General features: G+C 45.3%; 1 protein-coding gene across 11 annotated transcripts in view; it reads left to right on the forward strand.

Annotated features, from left to right (window-relative positions):
* Positions 1 to 24,127, forward strand: part of Tenm2 (teneurin transmembrane protein 2) — a 1,223,220-nt gene that overhangs the window by 1,105,785 nt on the left and 93,308 nt on the right. For all 11 annotated transcript variants that reach the window (XM_085829022.1, XM_085829023.1, XM_021175392.3 and 8 more), the window contains one exon: positions 22,796 to 22,942. In XM_085829022.1, the coding sequence (XP_085685148.1) occupies positions 22,796 to 22,942 (147 nt within the window). The remainder of the gene's footprint in view (positions 1 to 22,795; positions 22,943 to 24,127) is intronic.

A 24,127-nucleotide genomic window follows, 5' to 3' on the forward strand; every position in this document is an offset into this window, starting at 1 on the left:
ATCGGTTACATCACCTGTCCGAGTCCACGGCTCATCCCAACTGCTAAGTTCACTTCCTGCTGATACCACCAGGGGTTTCTAAAGTTCCAGGGGAGCCACACATGCGTGCATCTAGCCTTTTCAGATCTCTTGATCTTGGTCCCTCCATAGAAACCAGTTGCCTATAATATCTTCTTCCAGCCCTGTTTCCAAGACTCTATGCATGGACCACCAGGTATCTTCAGCCCCAGCACACCCTTAGAGCCACTATGAATTCCTGTTGCACTTAGTCAGCAAATATTCTCCAACCTTAGCAGCTGGCCCTAAGTTCCTTTGAAAGACTAGCCCTTCATGTCTGCCTTCAAGTCAGTCGGTTCCCTGGGACAACAAAAATCAGGAACAAACTATGTCACTCCTGCATCACAAGGTTTTATCCCAGGGTAGGTATAGAACCTATACCCATAAATAGGACCATATGGTCCTATTTATATACCTTCTGCAGTCATCCTCAGATGTGTCAAAAAGGTAGTGAAAAAAAAAGCTTACAAACTCTTTAAAACAGCCAGTCTCTGAATGCCAGTTTAGACTCAATCAAGAACTCCCCTTCATTTTGGATTAACGGTTGCTTCTATTTTCAGCAAGAAAAAAAATGCATATGAGCATGTCCCTGAGATCTCTCTTTCATCCTAAACACAGTGGGAAAGGAGCGGGGAAGCACCTATACCTACTAGACCCCAAGTTCTGAGCAGTTTCTAGATGGGTCTCTTAAGCTACTCATCCTAACATGCATCAGACCTAGCGCTATGGGGTTCAAACCACCCATCCCTCCAATGCCACTCTAAAGAAGGACAGGCTAACTCATATACTTGAAAAAAAAAAGTTCCATAAAAGCACTGTCTTGGAGAATTTCAAAAGCTAAGAATCCTTAGCTTAGCGGTAGCAACACCTAGTCACACTGGCAATGATGTTGGTTAAAGCTCGGCCCAGGGGGAGGTCATCTGTGTAAAGCTGTATGCAAGCGATGGGCTCTGATAAGTGTGAATTGCATTTCTTTATTTTTGAAATTATGTTTTAACTTCAAAAGGGATTGCCAGACAGCCCTGGGTAGGTGTCTAGAAATAATGCCAGGGGGTGGGGAGACTGGAAGATTATAAAATAATCACCTAGAAAGCACAGGGGAAATGTTTGTAAGTTAGCAAACCACCAGTGCATCTAAAACACACTCTCTCCAGTAGTGTGAAAGTTAAAACGCGGCTTCTGCATTACAGAGAGTGTCCCGGGTGCTGGACCCTGTGGTGGTTGTCAGGTCTCTGTGTGTATAAGCTCAGGCAGCCCACCTAGCACGGATCATTGTAGTTTCCCTGAACAGGGGAAGTAAGTGAAGATGTTGGAGGGGATATGAGAAAGTGGTTTCTTTCCTATTAAACCAGAGTGCAGGCAGGTCACATGGCATCCCTTAAACATGTTGCTATCAAACTTCTTACTATTCTTTAACTAGAAACTGAATTAACTTTTGATTTCCATATAATGAGGCCAAAAAGGATCCATATCCATTCATTCACTGACCTCCTCTGTGTGGGTCTGATTTAAAAAAAAAAAAATGCATTCATATCATAGAGAACGATATCCCAGAAAACGGTTGACCCAGAATTAAACCATTTGTAATGTATCACACACACACACAAACACACACATGAGAAGCCACTGCAAACTGTCACTATCTCACACATTCAGTTTGTAGAATGTAACATCTTCCTCTCTGCTGTTAACACCCTTGAACAACACTTTACTATTGTTGTCATTTGTGAGTTCAGTGGTCCGGGAGATGCAGGAAGTGTGCCTAACAGAGAGCCCTGGCTCCAAAACTAGTTCCTGTCACTTGCCTCTTGGATGGCTTTTGGCAAGTCATGTGTTTTGAGTGAGCTTTGATTCTTCTCTTCTGTAGGGTGAGGATGGTAATGGCCCCATCCTGCTGTTCGGGAGACTTAATTTGTGAAGTGGTTCTTCGTAGTCCATAAAATGTTAGCTTAAAAATTATTGACACCATACCTTCATGCTTTTATCTCAGTTTCCCACATATGTCTTCACGGAGTGCTGAGACCAGCAAAGATAGCAAACGGCTATGCAGGGACAGAGGCTCAGCATCCCACACAAAACAAGCCCCTAGAGGTAAACCGAGGTGTTAACACAGATGCCTGCAGTCTTCTCCCAGTTCACCCTCCCACCAGAAGCTCTCTGGGACACATAATTCCCAATCCTAATAAATAGAAGACACATAACAAAAGTAAATGAGTGGGAAGAGACAGGGATGCACCAAGAGTCCCTGTGAATATGTGTATATGTGAATATAAACACTGACAAGACGCCGTCCATGTGCCACGCATGCCGCATCTGAGGTCCATATTTCTCAGATCTAGTTGAGCTGAGTGTGATAAGTATATTCAATATATTGAGTACCGTACTAGATGTTATACAGAGAGACGTCACTCTGGGAATATCTCCAGGGTAACAAACATGGAGAATGCTTTCTGAGGAAGCAAGTGATAGACCATAGTACTTCTCCTTTTACCAACCCAAGACTTGGCTTTCTTCTAATCCAAGGTCCCTTTCCTGGCATTTCTGACAATAATTTTTATGTATTCTCCAATACTGAACTTCGCTTGTGGCTTCCCTAAGAGATCAACCAATGTAGGGATGGAAGCCTTAAATTTTGAAGACAGTTTTGAGTTCTTTTGTAGCACGGTGCTTCTGCATACTGGAAAGCCGGGTATGAACCGTATCTGTGCATGCAGAGGATTCCCTAGTAAGTGTTAATATTTCCTCAATGGAGGAAGCTCAGCTAAAGCAAGCAAAGTTGGTAACTCATTAAAATTTGATTTTCCCTCCTATCCTTTTTTATCTCTTAATCCTCCATATATGGCACAACTTGTTCTGTTAAATAACACTCATTAATTAAATCTCATCTTCTCCTAGCTATATCTATATTTTTATTTAGTATGAAAACCTTCAAATGCTTATGATCTAATTTAGTTGGATTACTGCCTGCACAGCTCGAAATAAGGAAACTTTGAGCTTTTAGGGTGGAATTACTGACAAGGGAGGGGAGAGGGAGAGAAAGCAGGCTCTTCTCATTTCTCCCTTGGTAAGGAGTGGTTGGGTAAAAGGAGCTGGCCTAGATTTGGATAATGAGGGCACTATGCATTCAGGATCTTTGTTGACTTAGGGAAGGGAAGGGAGGGCATAGCTACGAGAGAGAGAAATAAACTCAGATATCCTCCATGAACAAGAAGCAGGAGCAAAGTAAGCGAGCACATTTAGCGAGAAGTAAGCACAAGGGCAGGAAGCAACTGATGAATGCCCAGGCTCCAGAGGGCAGGCACTAGCCAGCTCCAGCTGTGTGTGGCCATTTAGAAATGGAAGTGTCATTTTCCCAAACAGATGCCAAGAGGCAAGATTGTTGTCTGTTCTCCCAATTTTCTAATGTTGGCCAAAAAAGAAGAAAAAGAAAAAAAAATGCTGTTTAAGCCATCCAAATAAGAGAGTGGGGACCAATGGAGTGTTCTTGTATGGCCCTGACGTTTGCCTCTAAGGCAGGGGTAATGACAATTAGAAAACATCATTTACCTGGATTGAGACTGGGACAGCTTTGGCTGCTTTTGTTTGATACTCCAGCCATCCTTGGTGATTGGTTTAAGCTGATGCAAGTCTCATGCCCATGGTACAATGGTGGTAATTTGTACTTACATGGTGAATTTTCTCCAAGGAGCTCAAAAGACTTTGTGTTATCTCAGTGCGCCTCACCGAGCGCCTCACAGAGAGTAGCAGCCCCCAAACACACAGTGAGCAGCCACAAGAAGTATTTGACACAAGAATAGCTAGGTTTGACTCACTGACTCAAGTCTATGGTCTACACCGTTGGCAATGATATTATCCAAGAACCATGAGCAGACCTTCTCGTGGCTACCTCCTCTGCCACGTTCTTTAGCTTCTTAGCTTCCTCCCGTCTAGTCCGACCGAGAGCCAGCTCCAAATTCCAACGATAAACACAGAAAAGCCAGTGCCTGATTCCTGTCGTGCGTGTGAGTGTGTACATGTCTGTGTGTGCATGCATGTGTGTGTGCCCACCTGACTGCTCAGCAGACCCAGCATGGTACATCCACGCCATTGCAGCACGTCTCTGCCCTTGTCATCGGTCCAATGCCATGCTCGCAAATGCTACTCTTTTGAGTGTTCAAGACCTAGAACGTCCACATGGGATGCTACAGGATTCTAAACATCTCTTGTCCTGCAAAAGGAGCCTTCTAATCTGTGCTTCTTGGGTCCCCTGTGTCTCTCTTCGTTATACTGGCAAAACGACACATGTGAAGTCTCCTGCCTTCTCCAGCTATAGTGAATTAACAGAAATGCCCATGAAAATTAGGCATCAGGGCCCAAGAGGTACAGTGAAGGCCAGAACCAGAATCCTTCCTGTGTTGCTTTGGTTAGGATGCCCAGGAAGATCAGGCTGTCCCACTGGGACTGGAGTTATCCCACAGTTATGTCTCCCCTCCACGGCTGTGATCAAGGCCTTGCAACACAGCCCCCTATCCTGCCCTCTCTCCTCTGCTTCCTGGGCCTATGTGCTCTGTCTACTCTACTGAGGGGAATTCCTTGGGCTTTGCAGGCATGACCCAGGGAGAAGACTCCAGTTCAGCAGTGTAAACCTGTTGATAATTTTCCCCGGACAGCACAGCACAAGTATTCGACATTTTCTAGATTGCTTGCTCTTCCTTCTAACTTGTCTCAGATCAGGCCACTGATTCCTGGGAAACACTCCCAGCATGATATTCTACTATGATCACTCCTATCCTCTGCATGCAGGCATGCCATCAGCACCCTTTAGAGGCAGGCAGAGAACCAGGGAAACACCTGGCCATTTGGAATGCATGTGTTGGGGAGGTACGAGGCTCACTGGTACTACAAAGGCTGACATATCCCCTGCTTCCTATCTGACCGCCACATCCAATCAGGACACCTCTTCCTCAGAGACAGGAGAATAAAAACATTGAAGATCTGCAGGGAGTAGTATTGGGGGTGGAACCAAGAACTGATTAGGCTTCCAGAATCAAGCATAAAGCGTTAGCTTTCCTCAGTAAATCAAAATCAATTTTAAAGTTTCAAAGGTCCAGGATGGGAAACTCTCCGTGTCTTTATAGACACAGGCATAACAAGAAATGGCTGTTTGCTACCTTGGGAGCCATTGCCACCTTGCCCTTTCTAGTTAGGTGCTCAAAATGAAAACTACTCAGGTTCTTAGTAACCTCTGTCATCAGGCCTCTCAAGGTTCCAATGTGTCTACCATAACTGATCCTTTTATATCCGTCCATGCAGCAATCAGGCATCGTTAGGGACCCCTCTGCCACAGGCTGAGGGTGCATACATCCTAGAACATGGTAAGGTCAGAGAAATCACACTTTCCCAGTGCAGCCAAATCTGTAAAAGCCAGTTTTCAGACAGTTGGAAACTGAGTGCTAGTTCAAGGCCACCATCCTTCAGGTGAACTTGAATCCTGAAGCTAACAAGTGCCATTCAGGGAGCTCCAGACAGAAAGAAATCATTAGGGAGTTTGGCTGATGAGGTTGTTCCTGTGAGCCTCTAGGGTTGCAGGCAAAGCAGAGGTGAAATTCCACAAGAGCCAAGCACCTGTCAAGACCAGCCGGTCTCTTTCCATCGGCTCTAAATGAGCTCTGTGCTCTGAGGGTACCCTTAACTCTGCATTCAAATTTCCCTTCCATCACCAGTGAGATTAGGTTATGCTAAGTAATACAGCTTTCAAATATTTTCTGAGCAGTAAAAACAAATGATTGCAGTGTTATAAAATCAAATCTTTTAGGAGACATTAAAATATTACAGATACTGATCACTGCAAGGGAGAAGAAAGCCACAAGCTAAAACTTTGAGGGGGAAAGAGGCAGAGGTCCTGCAAACACTGTGAGGCTGCTACGCAGAGAAGGTACTTAAAGCCAAGCCAGGATAACTTCCCAAGCTAAAATCACACATTGCTGGGAGCTGCCTTTGAATTTTTTCTTCCCTCGCCATCCCTTACTTTGTCCCTCTCTATCAAAACCTTGACAATACTTCTGGCAGAGTCTGGTTCTCTGGTTTTACCAACCCTAGGACCAGGCAGTAGTACAATATGGGTTGTTTCTTTTTTTTTGGGGGGGGGGAGCAGGGAGGGGAACTAAATTATCCCTTGCCTTGGAGCCTGTAACACAGCAGGTACCCAGGGATTGCTGGCCAGCCTTGAGATTCCCTGGGAGCCTGCCCTTCCCCCTTGCCCAGCATCTGATTCATTTAAGACAGAGTGAAAGAAAAACCACATTGTATGCAGGAGAATAGCTGGGGAGGGAATAAGGAGAAAGCAAAGAGTTGGCTTCAAAAATATTGTTTCTCGGCTGCCAAAATTACCCACTTAGAAGTACAGAGCTGGCTTCAAAGGTGGGCCACCAAAAAGGACTCACTGGGTAGATCAGGGGTTTCTCCTGAGTTTGAGTGGTCTTTCAGGCTCAGAGGACTTTTTTGTCTAGGGTTTAGAGTATATATTCACAATGGGGGTAGTATCACCTCCAACAGTGAAAAGTGAAGTGGCAGAAACAACTCCACTCGCAAATGTAAACCATGTACTCAATATGTCATGCAGTATTTTTTTATATATAAAGAAATCAAAAATTTTGAATCTGGTAGAAGAGACGGTTTCTAGAACTTCAGAGGGAGTTCAAGCAAGTGACTTCAAGGAAGATGCACTGTCAATGGCCACACTTTCTGCCACTTCCTGACTCTGCTCTTATGTCCCCTTTGCCAACTTAGCTTTATACCAAATCAGTCTAGAGTGAAAAAGCCAAGAGAACTAAAATGTTGGGGTTTTGTCCCTGGTTTTGATCTACTAACTCAACTGAGTTTCCCATCTAGAGCTTACCAGCTGAGTTACTGAGTACTCAGCCATGTCTCCCCACCACCCCTCCCACCCCCTGCCTTTCTAAACTTTGTGTTGACATTGTGAGGTGGAGCTTATTAGCATGCTGTGCATAGATGAACAGTCAGAGAACAGAGCAGCCGAGCTCCGCACCCTGCTCTCCACCTCGGATCATGCCATATTTTGATCACCTGCTCTGTCCCCAGGTAGGAGCAGCAACAGCAGGGTTTCTTTGAAGTCCCACACTTTGATCAGGTATATGGGTACCAAAGAACCACTCTCACCTGTTGGTAAAGTCATCCCTGACAGGAGTGTGCCTTTGGGGAATAAAGACAATGCCCCCACGACCTTAACCAGTGCTTCAGGTTAAAGACTGCATGCACCAAGTAACTTCAGATTGTACAACTGACCGGCTGTCACTCCAAGCTGGCACAATTGGCCAACTTGCCTAAATTGAAGTTGACTTTTCTATCAGAGTTCACATTTCCACCAACTTTTCATTAAATTAATTATTCAAAACAATTCAGAGTTAGCGTTCTCACAGCAACTGTAACTCTGCCATGACTAGATTAAGGCGTAAATTGAACAGCATGTTTTGCAATAAAGTTAATTTTATATTCACCAGAGAACTGAGTTATAGTTGCTGTGGGAACCATCATTTTGAATCTCTTGACTTTGGTGCATTTAAATTCTCTGCCACAGCACTGCACACGGTAGCATATTTTGCATGGACATTTAATTTGCTTCAGACCATGGCCTGGCTACCCTGAACTTGGAAATCCTGTCAGAAACTAACATTTGCAGCCTTGTGATTTTTCCCAGTCGCCTTCCTTTTCCTGGTACCTGTGACACTATACAGAGAAAGAGCCAGGGAACCAAAGTGATCTCCTGCTTTATTTTGAAATTGCCTGCTTGGGGGAGGTGACTTTCTTTTCAAAGCACCGAGTCTCGGGCAATGTCAACTAAAGCAGGCAATGTCACTGCATTTATGTGCAGCCAGGATTCTCATCCAAGGGTATTTTTGGATCTGTGCTGTATTATTCAGTACACATGGGGTGACCTCTGAAAGCTCCAAGTCCTTGCATTGCATATGCCATTAATCATGCAGGCATGCACAGCCATATATCAGAACTTATTGGCGCTCGGGAAAAGCTAAGCAACTTTTCCCACAACCACATAAAACCCAGGCATCTCTAAATCAAGAAGCATTGCAGAGCCTCCCTAAAAGGTACGTTCAGCAGAACTGTAATAAAGTACAGGCTTGGTCCTGGTAGTGAGGGATCGGAAGCAGGTGCCGAGGCAGAGGCAGAGGCCTGTTCTGGGGTGGGGGTAGCAAAGGAAGAAAGCTCTGAGATAGTTAGAGATGCAAGCATCTCGTCTACAAGGATTATTGATTTTTGTAGCTTTATTGGAAAAAATCAGTCATGCTTTCTGCCTCCTGAGGATTGCTCCACTGCAATTTGGGAGTATATATGTGTGGCAACTCTGCAGGTCAGCAGCTGAGTAGCGGCTCCCGTTCACCCGTTCAATTATCCATTTAGCTAGAATGTGACTTAGCAGAAACAGGCTGCTGTTTTGCATGTGAAAATGTATTTGAAAAGAGGGAATTTAGTCTCTCAGTAAACGAGAAGATTTCAAAGAGGGAGCTTGCCTTTCTCCGGGCCTTACTCATTATGCAAAACTGAAGAATAGCACCTAACAATAGCATATGCCAGATCGTGGGAATTCTGCAGACCATTCTCTACTCGCTGGGAAAACAAAAGCCTCCTTACTCCTCACACTGCAGCACCCTTGCGGGTGTGCTTCCTGCTCAAAATTATTGCAAAACTTGTACACAAACACCCTGCAGTGAGCAGTGCCCCTCCCCCATAACCCTTCAGATGATGCTAAATACTAAATTGGGGAAAAGACTCCGTCACAGAATTCAAGTAGTCTCAGAACCAACGTCAGCTGGCCTGGGTCACTGGAATAGGAAGGGTGAATGACAGATGACTCTGGATTGATGACTAAGGGGGGGTGGGACACTGTGGCACTCAGAGGAGGGTAAAAGGGACTAAAGAAGAGGAGGAAAGATGGGAGTGATTCTTACTGCTTTTATGCAAGGCAAAGTGTACTGCAAGACAAGGTAGAACATGCCCTCTCTTATGAATTCATTTGTCTCCGAGTGTTCTCAGGATTTGGAGGGATTGATAAGTAAGGAAGGCTCGATGGAGTAATGAATAAATATAGGTAGTAATAGATAGATGGATGAATAGATGGATGGATAGATAGATAGGCAGACGATAGAAGATGATAGATAGATAGATAGATAGATAGATAGATAGATAGATAGATAGACAGATAGAAAATGATATATAGAGAAAGGTAGGTAAATATATGTAGATCATTGATAGATATATAGAATCATATAGAGAGGTAGATAGATAGAGATGATAAATGTATAGAATGATAGAGAGAGGTAGATAGATAGAGATGATAAATATATAGAATGGTATACATATATACATACTAGATAGGCTGAGTCAAGCTAGCCCTAGGATAAGCAGAACACAAAGGAATTAAAAAATCAACAATGATAACACAACGTTTTCTGGGAATGATCCAAAGAGACCCAAGAAGAGAAGATGAAGCTAGCTGAATAAGAACAGCCTCTGGTCCAAAGTCACTACATTAAGAATGTCACTAGAGCTGATGGAAGTGAGACTGTCTTTCCTGACCCTACAGAGCCTCTGCGAGTCTTTCGTTCTGTCCTTTCCTGCGGTCCTTCTTATACGTGCTGTGTGAAGTATGATACTCCCGTGTTGAGCTCATCCTTTGTCACCAGTACCTTCTTAAACATGGCAAATGACTTTGAAAGGCAAGTAAAATCACAGCAGAGACCCAGTTCCTCCCCGTCAGTCATCTATAACTGACTCCCAACTGGGGATGTGATATGCTTACATCATCTGGGGCACATTTGTGCCTCCAAACATCTTTCTTTCCAGAGAATAGGGTAGGAAAACCTACAGGCATCTATCTGGAAATAGCTGTGCCAGAGTCATAACTAGTACTATCAAAGCCATGGCTTACCCAGTTAACTCCGTGACCTCCTCATGACCTGTCTTTTAAATTTTCCCCTATCGGTCAACCACTGAGTACAAAGGACAGCCTTACGCTTCTGCCTAGCCTCCCCTTGATGCCAAAACACTACACACACACACACACACACACACACACACACACACACACGACAGCTGCACTTTTTTTTTTTCAAAATAAAGCCAGTATGTTTAGAATAAACTGTAAAACTGTGCCCTTCACTGTCTCTGTTCTGGCCAGCTGGACATTTGCTGTCTCTATGATACCCAAGCATCCTTCTACCTCAGGGCTGTGCTCCTTCCACTGTCTCCTGCTTGACTACTCTTCTCCCAGGCAGTTGTAACCCTGGTTTTCTCCTGTGCTTGACATTCTTCATTCACATGTCACCTTGTCCACAGGACTTCTCCTGACCCATTGATTAAAAAAAGAAAAAGAGCTCACAAAATATGTGTTGAATGCACTCACGGATCTGCTGCAAAATCAACGCGCTGTCAGCGCTCAATGAGCATGAAACTGGGCTGGTATTTCTCCCTCAGAAGTCCTCTTCCTTTGGTTCCCACACACTAGTCTCATCAGGGGCTACAAACAGAGCAAGAGGCAAAACAGCATCGCCATGCAGCCACTTCCGCTGTAGGATCTTTCTAGCGCACAGCCTGGCTCTCAGCTTCAGTGACTCCATCTGTTTGTGTCCACAGATGAGTCCTCTACTTGTCCCCTCATACTACCCAAATTTGCATCTAACCCCAAAATGGCCATTTATTCATTCCACAGTGAAAAAGCCTTACAGTTCCAGTATCTTCTCTCCCTAAAGGGAACTCTATGTGGGTAATGAAGTTTAAAATCAGAAGTTTGCTTAGAAAGCAAGGAATCAAAGCAAAACTATTGTCACTTCTCCCTTTCCATAGAGACCTTGTTTCATGGCCCCAGAGAGTACCAAAATGCCCTTGTAAGATGACATATTGTTTGCATATAAGCTTCACCACACATCTGCACCCTTTAAACCATCTCTGGGCTATCCATCATACCTAATGCACGTAAATGCCATATTAAAAGTTGTAGACCAGGCCGGGCGTGGTGCCTTTAATCCCAGCACTCGGGAGGCAGAGACAGGAGGATTTCTGAGTTGGAGGCCAGCCTGGTCTACAGAGTGAGTTCCAGGACAGCCAGGGCTATACAGAGAAACCCTGTCTCAGAAAAAAAAAAAAGTTATAGACCATGTTGTTTATGGAATGATGGTAAGAAAAATCTAAACATGTCCAGTGAAAGTGCAAAAGGTTCAAGGCAAGACTGGTTGAATCTGAGATGCAGAACCCACAGATTCAGCCGATAGCATGATAGGATAAGGCCATCCTTTCCATAGAAACCTACCAAGCTAGAAAAGAACCAAGTATACTGGGCTTCTACCACTTGGAGGGCTGATGACCCCACTAACTAACGTTAATTAACTCCAGTGAGCTTCAGCTGCTTCAGCCACATGTAATGATGAGATGTATTCCTATGGTCCTTGCAATGGCTTGGTGATGTATATAGGCTGTGGATTATTGAGCTAGCACTCCTAAGTGACAGACACCATTGCTTCCTTCCCCTCCCCTTCATGGGGCAGGGTAGATTTCAGAATAGACCTGAGTCTTCCTTTATCCCTCAGCGACACCACCTCATCCTGTTAATATACTGAGTTGTGGGTGAAATTTCTTACCCTGTGATCCTTAAGAGAATTTAAGAACCATTCTTCCTATGATGTCCATCGTGGCGACATTTTACTCAGGAAATTCTCCAGGAAGTTACTTCACCTTTCTCGTTTCTTTCCAAGTCTTTAAAAGTGCTTTCCGAGCTGTGTTGACTATGTGCATCGTTTTTTGACTGGCTGTGTTTTTCTGCTTTTAAAACAATATTTTATGGCATAGCTCAGACTGGCCTCAAACTTGAGACCCTCTTGCCTTGGCCTTCGGAATCCCGGAATCACATCTGTATGTCTACACACCCAATTCTGTTCCTATTTTAAGTAACAGGATATGCACCAATCCATGTGCTGATGAAAGACTTTCCTGAAGCATTCAGACTCTGCCGTCCCTGTTGGAGAATCACTCTAATGATAACAGCAATGGTAACAGCATCTATACAGGAGATTTGCCATGGGCCATAGTCTCTTATTAAACCTTAATAGCTCGAAGGCATCAATACTTTGCAGGCTCTGGTTTTGTATGGCACGAAGGGCTTGTGCACTTTGCTTAAAGGTCGTGAAACCAAGGGTAGAGCTAAGATTCAAACTTGTTCAGTTCAGACACAGACCCTAAGTGTAGCTGAACCCACATCACAGTTTCCACACCTGCAGATGCAACCTAACTGCAAACTGGGAAGAAAAGTACATCAGAGTTGTATATAAATGGCCTCTTTCTTTCTTTCTTTTTCTTTCTTTCTTTCTCTCTCTTTCTTTCTTTCTTTCCTTCTTTCTTTCTTCCTTCCTTCCTTCCTTTCTTTCTTTCTCTCTCTTTCTCTCTCTCTTTCTCTCTCTTTCTTTCTTTCTTCCTCCCTCCCTCCCTTCCTTCCTTCCTTCCTTCCTTCCTTTCTTTCTTTCTTTCTCTCTCTTTCTCTTTCTCTCTCTCTCTCTTTCTCTCTTTCTTTCTCTCTCTCTTTCTTTCTTTCTTCCCTTCTTTCTTCCTTCCTTCCTTTCTTCCTTTCTTTCTTTCTTTCTTTCTTTCTTTGTTATTACTCCCTAATACCAAGCAGCAACTGCCAATACAGCATTGACATTCACATTGTCTTAGGTATAAGCCATATAGATGTGATGATATAGGATATTCATGAGGATTCTGTAGGCTACATATAAATACTGCACTGCACCATTCCATATACACCCTTGAGCAGTTGAACTGTGTTGGTGTCTGAGGCAGGTCCTAAAACCAAACCTTGGTAAATGTTAAGGATGAATGGCTTTATTGTCCCAGACTGCCCAGATGTCTTAGTCCCAGCAGGCATATTGAAGGGCCTCATACTCCATGTGACAAGTGACATATTCTATAACTCTGACCTCTTCCCCTTCTCTGGAGACCTTTATCTCTGTAGTTACCTTCTGCCTCCTCGATGCCCAGTTAACACCTCCCCTCCTCACTTTCTCCCCCAGCAGACTTCCTCAATCCCCCTAATCTCACTTCTTGACTTTAGCCATGACTCCAGGGTACCTGGGGACTCATGGGTCTCCTGAAATGAGCTTCAATGCACAAACATGGCCATTGCTGGGCAAACTGGGATAGTTATTCAGCCTAATGGCAAGCAGGTCTGTTGAGCCTGTCCAGAGCCTGAAGTCAAACTCCTGGCTCTCCCGATATCTGCCTCTGCTACTCTGGCCATATTACTTAGTTTCTCCATGCCTCTACTTTCTCACGTGTAGAATGGGAGTACTAATAGCACCTACCCCAGAATTCACTGTAACCACTGACTGACCTTGTATGTGAGAAGCACCTGGGATTGTTGCTCTTAAGATTTGGTATCATAGTCATGGTATAGAACACTTCCTAAAATCTAGAATTTCAGTCCTGCGGTAGCTTCTTTTCAGTCCTGGGATAGCTTCTTTGCCTGGCCCTTTTAACATCTCTAAGAACCAGACATTTCATATTTTCTTACATTTCTTGAAATTGTGCTGGATACAGTTACAAAAATGGCAATTGATTGTTGGCCTGATTTTACATTCGTTTAAAGAGAGCCATCAGCCCTCCAGGAGTAAGAAGTCCGTGCCTGCAGGCCTCCTAGGTGTTATTTGTATTTTTATGACCCTCCTGTGGCTATCAGGAGACTCAGTGGGTGTAGAATTGGATGGTTAAAAATAACAAATAAGAAATCAAAGGCGGGCTGGTGAGATGGCTCAGTGGGTAAGAGCACCCGACTGCTCTTCCGAAGGTCCTGAGTTCAAACCCCAGCAACCACATGGTGGCTCACAACCATCCGTAATGAGATCTGATGCCCTCTTCTGGTGCATCTGAAGACAGCTACAGTGTATTTAGATATAATAATAAATAAATCTTTAAAAAAAAAAAAAAAAAAAAAAAAAAAAAAAAAAAAAAAAAAAGAAATCAAAGGCATGCCTGCCCCTATTTCCATACCGGTAGGTACCACATTCATTATTTGCTGGACAGCCATGGGAATGAGCGGCATAAGTTAAAACAACTTGATCATCCTCGAAGAAAGAAATTAAACCTCTGGGCTCTCTTCTCATAGTCATCCTGGCCTTTGTGTGACACTCATCACCCTCTTAATCTACCTACGTGCCTCCTCTTCCACCTCTCCGGGTGCTTCAGTCTGTCTCTTTCAGTTGGGCGCTATCTGCATCTTACAGGTTTTGAGTCTGAAAACTCCATACTGGCACTGCCAGAGACTGCCCCTGCCACAGCCTGGGTTTGGACCCTGTGTAGCAAGCAGCAGCTGCTTCTGCTGGGGAAAGGATCTTCCTTCCAGCGCTCAGGGCGTGGCCAGCGGGAGGCTTTTCCTTTTACCTGGCTGCTGAATCAAGGGCATGATAAAAACAGCAAAGAAACACAGCCTAGGTTTCTTTTTCTTTTCTTTTTTTTCCCTGAGTTCATCCAACAAATATCTTTATGCTAACCACTGGGGTGAGCACTGGGAATCCAGCCATAAACAACAGAGCCAAAGTCTCTCACTCCAGAGGCGTTGATGAGCCCAGGAAGGAGGCCATTAAACCACTGGTTCTTGGCGTTCATTGTGTAGTGGAATATCCTAGAGAGTTATAGAGAAGAAAAAAAGAAAGGGCCGGGAGTGTAGCTTGGTGGTGGAGGATTATTTAATGTGAGTAAGGCCCTAGGTTCAATTCCAGTACTAAAGGAAGAAAGAAAAATAGGGGCGGGGGAGGTGGCACAGAGGATAATTCTCATGCTGCTCTGCATTGGGGGTTCAAGCATGAGGACAAGAGTTCAAATCCACAACAGTCACATAAACGGCCCGCCTGCAATCTCAGGGCTTGGGAGACAAAAGCAGAGAGCCTTTCCCTTGGAGCAAGCTACTTAGCTAAACAAACAGAATCAGTGAGTTGGATTTAGTGAGCAACCATGCCTTCATATACAAAGTGAGGGGTGATCAGTGAGGATACTTCACGCCGTCCCTTGGCCTTCACGTGTGCATAAATACACACTTGCATACATGATGCTCCCTCAGACATGTGAACTCCTGTCCACACATCCATAAACACTACATGTATGCATGCATGCAAGAAAGAAATGAAAAAGAGACAGAGAAACAGAAAGATAGTGACATCTGGGCTCTTCCCTTCAGAAAGGTGGAGGGTTTTTTTTTTTTTTTACAGGCTGAGCCAAATAGAAGAATGACCAAGGTATTTGCAGTCAGGCTGAAGGCTACTACTTTCAACAAAGGCTGAATGATGGTAGGTGTGAGCAAGGAAGAGAAAGTGCTATGGAGTGGGTGGGGGTGGGAGTGCTATGGAGGGTGGGGGGATGAGCAGGAAGTCAGGAAAACCACCCCCTGGCAGGATGGTCCTGTTGAGCCAATATGAATGGTGTTGCTGAAGTGGATAGGGTGGTCTCAGTTCAGAGAGAGGGGCTTTGAAGAAGCCCCAAAGAAGGATCCTTATTCCAGAGGCCTAGAGGACACCATGGTGGAGCCCAGAGAACAGAAGCATAATGAGAAGAGACTATTCCAACTACCGATAAGACAGGCCTTTGAGGTCCTGTTTGGGGCTCAGGACTTAATCCCAAAGTAGTATTCACAGGGCAGGCATTGAGGCAAGGGGAGTGGAGGAGAGGACTTGTAAGAGAGGGTAACCAGCCTTCCCAGAGGGTTACTCAGCACTGAGGAATGAAATCCAAGCACAGTCTTTTCTTGCTGAAGCCAGTCCCGAGAGAGTTAGGGGCTGTAACCCTACAGGGAGAAGCTATTCTTCTAGTTCAGGAGAGAAGCTTCTAGATCAGTAGTGAAGCTCCTGTAAGATGGTCAGCAGTCTTGTCACAAGCGCTTGGTTAGCATGTGCTTTGGCAACATTGACCCATGGGCTCCAAGTCCAGTAGCCAGCTCCCAGCATCCTCCTTTGATGGATAAAGTAGAATCACAGGCTTATGTAGAACCCCAGGCCGCTAGAGGATACTGACTCCCCCAAACTCACTCAATAACTGACCAGGGATTCCTGCTCATAAAAAGAGCTTCCCCCACCCCTACTATTGCCTACCTTCCCAGTTTCCTCCTCCGTGACTTCCTACTTGAACAGAATTGTAATGCATTAAGGACCCGAGACTCCAGAGCAGTAAGATGTGTCTCCTTTTGCCTTTTTCCCCCCTCCAAATGAGAAGGATCCTCTTCACTTTTTTCAAGTTCATCACTTTTTCCTGTGGCCACAGCTGAGCTTGCCGCACGCCTCTTCCCACACAGACAGAAATGCTGCTGATGGTGAGAATCCAGGTGCATCCACACCCGTGCAGCAGACAGCTGAATCCAAATTCCTATCACCTCGTGGCTGATCGGCTGTTTCTGTGGCCGCTGGCGTGGAGGGGAACGATTTCTGCCTTCTGAGCAAAAGCTACCTCCTCCTCCTCCACAGTAGAACGTGCGTGCCAAGGCTCTGCCTGTGCCTCACACAGCACTGTACCTGCCCCCACCTCTGCAGACCCTCAAAGACGTACAGATGCTGTGGAAACAGAGAGAAACATCTGCCTCTCGGTTTTCCATGTCTGCTGACACAGCAGGGACAGCTGTTCAACTGCAGGTTCATGTCCATTCCACTGTGTACCTAGAAATGGGATCCCCACATAGCTCCCACCTAACACGTGGGTGAGCAAGGACAACCTTGCTGTTTACCAGGGACTAGGAAGCCTCTTTTGTCAACCAGTCTTCTAAACGCAGTTGCAGTTCTCCCCCAGACTGTGACCCAGAGCACCCTAGCGCTGCCACCGCTCTTTAGTTTAAGTGGCAACTGAACCACTAACAATCCAGGATGCCCAATACCTCTGCTGTCCTCAACTAGAAAGAGGTCCACAATGGAATAGCAGATTCTTATTACGCGTCTCCCCGATGTGTGCTGCTTAAATCCGGTGATGTCCAGTGCCAAGGAAACAACAACATTTCCACAGTTTAAAGGGTGTTGTCCCTACTTTAGCTGACATCATAAGCACAACTCTTGGGGCTGGTTAAATGGCTCAGTCAGTAAAGCACTTGCTGCAAAAGTGGACTTGTTGTGATTCAGTGAACCCATGTGAATAAGCCAGGCAATGCACTGAATGTCTGTAACCCTAGTAATGGGGAAAGGAGTCAGAGACAAGGCAATCTCTGGGCTTTGCTGGACAGCCCGTCAAAGAAGTGAGTTCCAGGTTCAGTGAGAGACCCTGTCTCTAAGCATAGCATGGAGAATAACTGTGGAAGAAGATTGCCCATGTCAACTTCAGCCTTCACACAGGTACACACACACACAAAACACAGGAACACGCACACTATTGCTAGTTTAACAGACAATGAGAACATTGAGAGAATGAGAACATCCAAGTATGTAATGGAAGCACACACTGAGAACACTAAAGAAAATTCTAGTTAAAACAACAACAACAACGTTGAATTAGTATGAGCTCTCTGGTTTTCCTGATCAGTGAGTGAGGTGAAGTGGCTTGTGGTTGGGGCTGTACTTCAAGAGCCTCCCAGTACCAGCAGCAGCAACTGTATCCACACTCTCAGCAATATGCATTCTATCCATTAGGCACTAGTGATGCCCCAAATTCTGCTAAAACTTCCTCTTGCTTATTTTGTTTAACACAACTGCTGTCTATCCAGAGTAAGTATTGTCATCGTTTGAAGTAAGTTACTCCATTAACAAACATTTATGGTCTGTCTAGACCTTGAAACTGTATCAGGGAACAAGAGGAGACAGAATACTACCCTTGAAGATGTTATTCTGTTGAGAGAAACAGTACATAACATTAATTGGGTGGGAAAAGGCAGAGTTTTACAAGCAGACTGGGCTCAGAGAGGTACATCTACCAGCCTAAGGTCACATGCATAGAAAGAGGCAGATCTGGTTTCAATTCCAGACCTTTCTGCCTCCAAACAAAGTTATGGTTTCCCCTCAGTTGAGAAAAAAAGGAAGCTTTTCTTGGGGTTTAGAGCAGGCTGTAATGGTCCTCTACTGGTCTGAACTGAACAGGCAGGTGCCGTTTCTGAGGCTTGCTTTGTAATCTGTGTTGACGTGTGGCCAGTCTGTGTTCTCTCTTGCCTTTCCTGCATTGGGGTGCATTTTCTTCACTGTGCTTGCTGAAGAATGTTACAAGCCCATTCATCCCCCCCTTACTTCCCGAACAGTATTAGCCACTTACATCTACCTGTAAAATTGCCACACACTGCAGAACGTGTCTTAATGCTGTTTTAGACAAGTGTTTTTATAATTAGAGCTGTCTTCAAGCCCATTTACTCTCCCCTTTTTTTCTGGGCCCTAGATATTATTTTGTTCATGCCCAACTTTTATTTAAGTCAAAAAGCCTGCCTAGCTAGTAGCTCTGTCAGCAAGACCTTTCTCTGCTTCTTTTTTCTTTTCTTTTTTTTTTCCAGTGATTGATATTTATATGAAAGAGGTCTTAGAAACTATGGGACTTCTACCAGCCATGCTGACTTCCTTCATTCATTCCCGGCCATGCTTGACATCAATCATTCATTCGTTCACACACACACACACACCAACTACCCACTGAGTACTACAATCCCACGGAAAATAAGTTAGACATGGTCCCTCACATGACAGGTGAACAGCCCAACAGGAATGCCCAGCACAGCTATTTAATTGAGCACTGAGAAGTTCTAGGAAGACCATTCAAATTGTAGTTAGTAACAAAGGCCACAGGATACAACTTCCAAAGATGGACTCTTGGGATACATACAGGCTATCTCCAACTGTAGCATTTTGTCTAAGCTCAGATAAGAGGTAAACTCAGCCATGGTGATTGGAGCTAGCTCCAAGAGATGAGAGAGACTGTGGGAGGGGAGGGTGACTCCAAGGCTTCCATCTCAGGAGTAGATGAGTTCATACCATTCATGGATCGAGGATACAGTTTAGTGAGAACAAAAGGAAAGAGGTTGGATTCCTCTGACTTGGAGTTGACCTTGAGAGAACAGACAGGGATGCTGACGTGAGAGCAGGGGTGTGTCCGGGGCTGGAGCTGAAAGGACTCCGGCATCACATAGCAGTATGGCTTTGGTTTGTGTAAAGATAACTCCATGCATCTCTGTGAGCTGGGGATAGAGTGGGAATTGACAAAACCAACCATGTTGCTGATGCCCGTGCAAGCTTTTCCCAAGAAGGAGGCATCTGCAGTTGGAGAAGAAGGCTCCTTCCACTTCTCTGCTGTTGAGGGAGATGTAGATGGACAGGTGGAAATGAATCCTGTTCATTCAAGCCCTGTTAGTCTGAGACCAGGCCAGGCCCTTCGAACTCACAACCAACAACCATGGCTGAGATCAAATAAAGCCAGGGTTTTCGGCCTCAGTCCTGTTGACATTTGAACCTGTGCCATTCTTGGAGGGCGGGGGTAGCATTCTCCTGTGCCTTTAGGATGTGGAATGGCATCCCTAGCCTCTACCCATGAGGTGTCAAGTGTTACTACCCCTAAAGATGACAATCAAAAATATCTCCAGACATTGTCAGACACCCCCCAGAGAAAAAGAAGAAAATCTTTTTATAAATCCATTGTTAAGAACCACTGGTCCAGGGTCATGATAGAACCTGAAGGCCCCAGGCAGCCATCAGTTCTTTCTAGCTGAAGAAATAAGCATCCAAACAGGGGTGCCTTCCAGGAGTCTAAACCAGTCATTTAGAGGCAGGCACTCGAGGAAATCCGAAAACCAGCCTGAAACTCAGAAACTTGGATGCCCAAGTGTGAGCCCATAAGCCAATTCCAACTTCAGTCATAGCATCCTCTCCAGAGAAGAGCTGCCACCTGATGCCCATTTACCCTCCAGACTAATTACTTCCTAGGTTTTGTTTTTCCTTAAGCAGCAGCTGGCTTTGCACTTTACAAACACAAAGAGTCACCTCCTCAGAAGGCCACCAGCAGAATGAACTTGCGCTAGGGCTAGCTTGGGGTTGCCTAGCAACGCCACGCACCTACCAAGGCTGCTTTCTTCCTCTTCAAGCTAAAAGCAAAGTCCTGTCCATTAATTCCCAGCTGCCCTGAAACTTCTCAGAGATTTGCCAGCTCCCGCTGTTCCTGTTTTCATCTTCCTCGTAGGATGTGGCAAAAACTCGCTCCTCTGCCCTGTTTACCTCACTTCAGTTGGTCAGAATGAAAAGAGAAGGGGGGAGGCCTCATTCCATAGAAGAGCATACATATTTTGAGCACATATCTCTGACTGACATGCTGGGGCTCTTGGCAAATTTAAATTTTATGTGGTGGACGTGGGTTTCCTACACAATGAGTCTTCCGTTGAGACTCTGGGCGTGATTTCAGTGAGACAGGAGGCCTCAAAGTAGCTAAACAGCAAAGCACACATACCAGAAACCGTGTTGTGTAAACGTTCAGAGAGGCCTGTCATTTAGGCCATTCTCTGTGATCTTTTCCCCCACACTCTGCTGGTGGTAACTGTAAGGCAGAAGGTGGCGGCAGATTGACCGCCGACCAGGATCTCGTTGTTTTTTTGTTTTTGTTTTTGTTTTCCCTGAGAACTCATCCAATGTCTCTCAGGCTTTTCCTCCTGAGCTCCATTTTGCTCCCACAGAAATGTTTGTGGCCTATCTCTGGAAGTGAGGGAAGCTTCCCTTGGGGCACTGCGTCAGTATGTGAGCAGGAGAGACATCAGCGGTTCCCCAGGCAGGGCCACAGATACCTCATTGGTAAGGAAAGGTGCAAGATCCTGAGCTGGACTTTGTAAGGGGAGGCATGGAGACCAGGATGTGTGTGTGTGGACATTGCTAGAGTTAGCACCAAGCCAGCCGCCCTGCTCCAGGGCTCCATGTTTCCTCCTCAGCACAGCTGCCTCCCTGAGACTACACCCAAGAGAACTTCCCTGATGGTATACTCTTCATTCTGATTCTAATCTGCACAGGATGGGAGGGAGCAAGCAGTCAAACTCAATTGTGGATCCGATGACCTTTCTCCTTAGGTGGAGCCCTTTAAACTCACACCACGGACACATGCCAAATTAGGTTTCTCAGCCCCCACATGAGGGGTGCTTGGGGGAAGAGAGGCAGGATGCCAGGTGAAGGCCTTTGGAATGCCGGGGAGAGATGCACACTTTGATTCACAGGAAGGTTCCAGATCAGTTACCACTATGGTTAGAAAGTTCTTTGATCTCAGCCTGGCATGCATTGGTGTAGTTTGAAAAAACCAGATTCAGAAATGGAAGTGGCCACGGAGGGAGAGAGCATTTTCAGGATGCGCAGATAGTTACTTACAAGGACAATTAAATTAATGGTCATTGGAGTATATTTAAATGAAGCAAGGAAATACACCTCCAACTGCACAACTCTATAACTTTCCCAAATGTCATGGCGGTGTTCGTTTACAACAGGTAAATTTTAGGGTATGTAGATTATGCCTCAATAAAACTGCTCAAAGAAAGAAAAATGAAATGGAAATTAAATAGAGATTCTTGCCAGCAAGTAGGTTGTATGAGTGTGGGCACATAGCACAGACCTTCTGTTTCTCTGTTTCACAAAGGGCCAGGGTACTCGGCTGATGAAACTTTCCTCTTCTGCTCGCTCAGCTCCCTTTGTCGACTCAGGCTGTGGGAGTCTATGCTACAACTGCTGTAGATGCTGGAGCATTTAAGAAATTAAATAGGCTGCTTATTTCACTACAAAGGAAGGGACTGAGGGAAAGAAAGAAAAGAAAGCCATATAATACGAACTGCCCAGACTTCACTGCCCTGCCCCTGTAGACAGGAATAGAGCTTCTGTCCATATCCCCAGCTCATGGCACCCAACACCTACTCCTTCCCTGGCCTTTAAAATCCTGCTCTAGTTTTAAATCTACCATAAATAGGTGGTGATAAGCAGCCAACATTTTGAAGTGTCCCTTAAAGCTATTACGAGGATAAGGAAATAGCCCAGCAGAGCTGTCCAGCTTTCTTGGTCACAAGAAGCTCTTAAAAATCATATGTAAATCTATCTTTAAAATTCTACAAGACGGAAGGTGTTTTGACTCTAGGCTGGTAGGGAATTTTTTTTCTCTTATATTCAGAAGGTTCAGGAAGAGAAAGAAAGGAAGAGAGAGAGAGAGAGAGAGAGAGAGAGAGAGAGAGAGAGAGAGAGAGAGAGAAAGAAAGAAAGAAAGAAAGAAAGAAAGAAAGAAAGAAAGAAAGAAAGAGAAAGAAGGAAGGAAGGAAGGGACGAGAAAGGGAGGAAGGGAGAGAAGAGAAATGAAGGGAGGGAAGAAGGAAGAGAAGGAAGAAAGGGAGGGAGGGAGAGAAGGTAGCTAAGATGAGCAGTTTCAAGATAGCACACATCCTGAGCCACTGGCTGGAAGTCACAGCCTAGCTAGTCCATTGTCAGGTCAGCACGGGTGCAGTAGTCTGGGATGTGCACTGAACTCCCTCCCCACTTTGGCAAGATTGCTCTGACCCCTGCACCCAGGTCAGTTATCACTGGGAACCCCCTGCATCTGTGCCCCAACTCCGTCTTGCACCTGCATGCGTGGCCTGCTCCCCCCCCCAACTCTTTGGACAGCAGGTATGGGCCCCACTGTGAGGCTGGCCCAGTGGCTGCCCTGCAGGCTTGCTCCCCTTCTGCATGGCTCCCCTGCTTCCCCAGCGCGGCCTCACGTCCCTCCTTCTCATTCTCTCCATTTCTCCAACCAGATGGCTGCCCTGATTTGTGCAACGGTAACGGGAGATGCACACTGGGTCAGAACAGCTGGCAGTGTGTCTGCCAGACCGGCTGGAGAGGGCCTGGATGCAACGTTGCCATGGAAACCTCCTGCGCTGATAACAAGGATAATGAGGGAGGTGAGCAAGTGTCTTCTAATTCCCATCCCCTCAAGAACAGTGTTGTGTGTGCTTGCGTCATGAGTCACTGTCTCCTGAAAGATCCCGCCATACTATTGTCCAGTGTTGTAATGTTTCCTTTGAAGTGAATACAGTCAAGAACACACATCCTTAGGCCATGAGGACACTTGCAGACCCAGGCTGAATAGTCACTGAGGTTTGGTGCTGGCTTTGGATTCTCAAGCACCCATCATTGCAGAGAGGTTCTGGCTATTGACTTCAGCGTAAATGGTCCTGTCAGACTTTTCAGGGTGGTAAATCATGGTCAGTGACAATGGTGATGGCTGGTGGGTGACTCACCCTGCACTGGAATGTCATGAGCCATGTGCCCCTTCATCCTTATGACGCTCTGAGATGTCACTTTGCAGACGAGGCAACCAAGGCCTGAAGAGCAGTTCCATTACTTCTCGTATGAAGTCAGAACCCACACCCAGCTCTGAAACCGAAGTATGTGATCTAATCTGTGGTCACCCAGCTGTAGCCTGTGAGCCAAATCTAATTAGTGAGGGAGAAGAAAAGGTTTTTCACATTTTCCTGATGCCTGAGGGGAAATTATCTGAAGAAGACTTCATCTTATGGGAAGATACATAAATTCTAATTTCAATGTATCAACTGGGTTTTTTCTAACTACTTTATTGATGCATAATTGATACCTAAAAGGCTGAACATATTTGATATTCACATGTTGATGAGTTTAGGTATATACCTACACTCATGAAAGCATCACTATGTCCAGAACCATGAGCCTAGCCAACAGCACTCAGGGTTCCCTCCACCATATGCATTCTTATTTCTTATAAGTGTGGTTGCCATCTGCCCTCCTAGCAAATTTTAAGAACACAGCACAGTACGCTTAGCTATTGGCATGATGCTTATGGTTTAGCAAACCTCAAAAACAGACTTATCTTGCATGATGAAGCTCTAAATCCTATAACCTATCCCTTCCTCTGTACTGGAAGATGGGAGTGTCCACTTGTTTGTATTTTTAGTTTTTTAATATGCCTTTTCATTGTATGTGGGAAGGAGAGGGAGGACATGCATGCCACAGTACATATGTGGAGGTCAATAAACAACTTGCAGGAGTCAGTTTTCTCCTTCACACTGTAGACCCCAAGATCAAATTTAGGCTATCTGCCTTGGAGGCAA

The sequence above is a fragment of the Mus caroli genome, unplaced genomic scaffold, assembly GCF_978045245.1.
Source record: "Mus caroli unplaced genomic scaffold, Mus_caroli_1 scaffold_13, whole genome shotgun sequence".
Taxonomy (NCBI): Eukaryota; Metazoa; Chordata; class Mammalia; order Rodentia; family Muridae; genus Mus; species Mus caroli.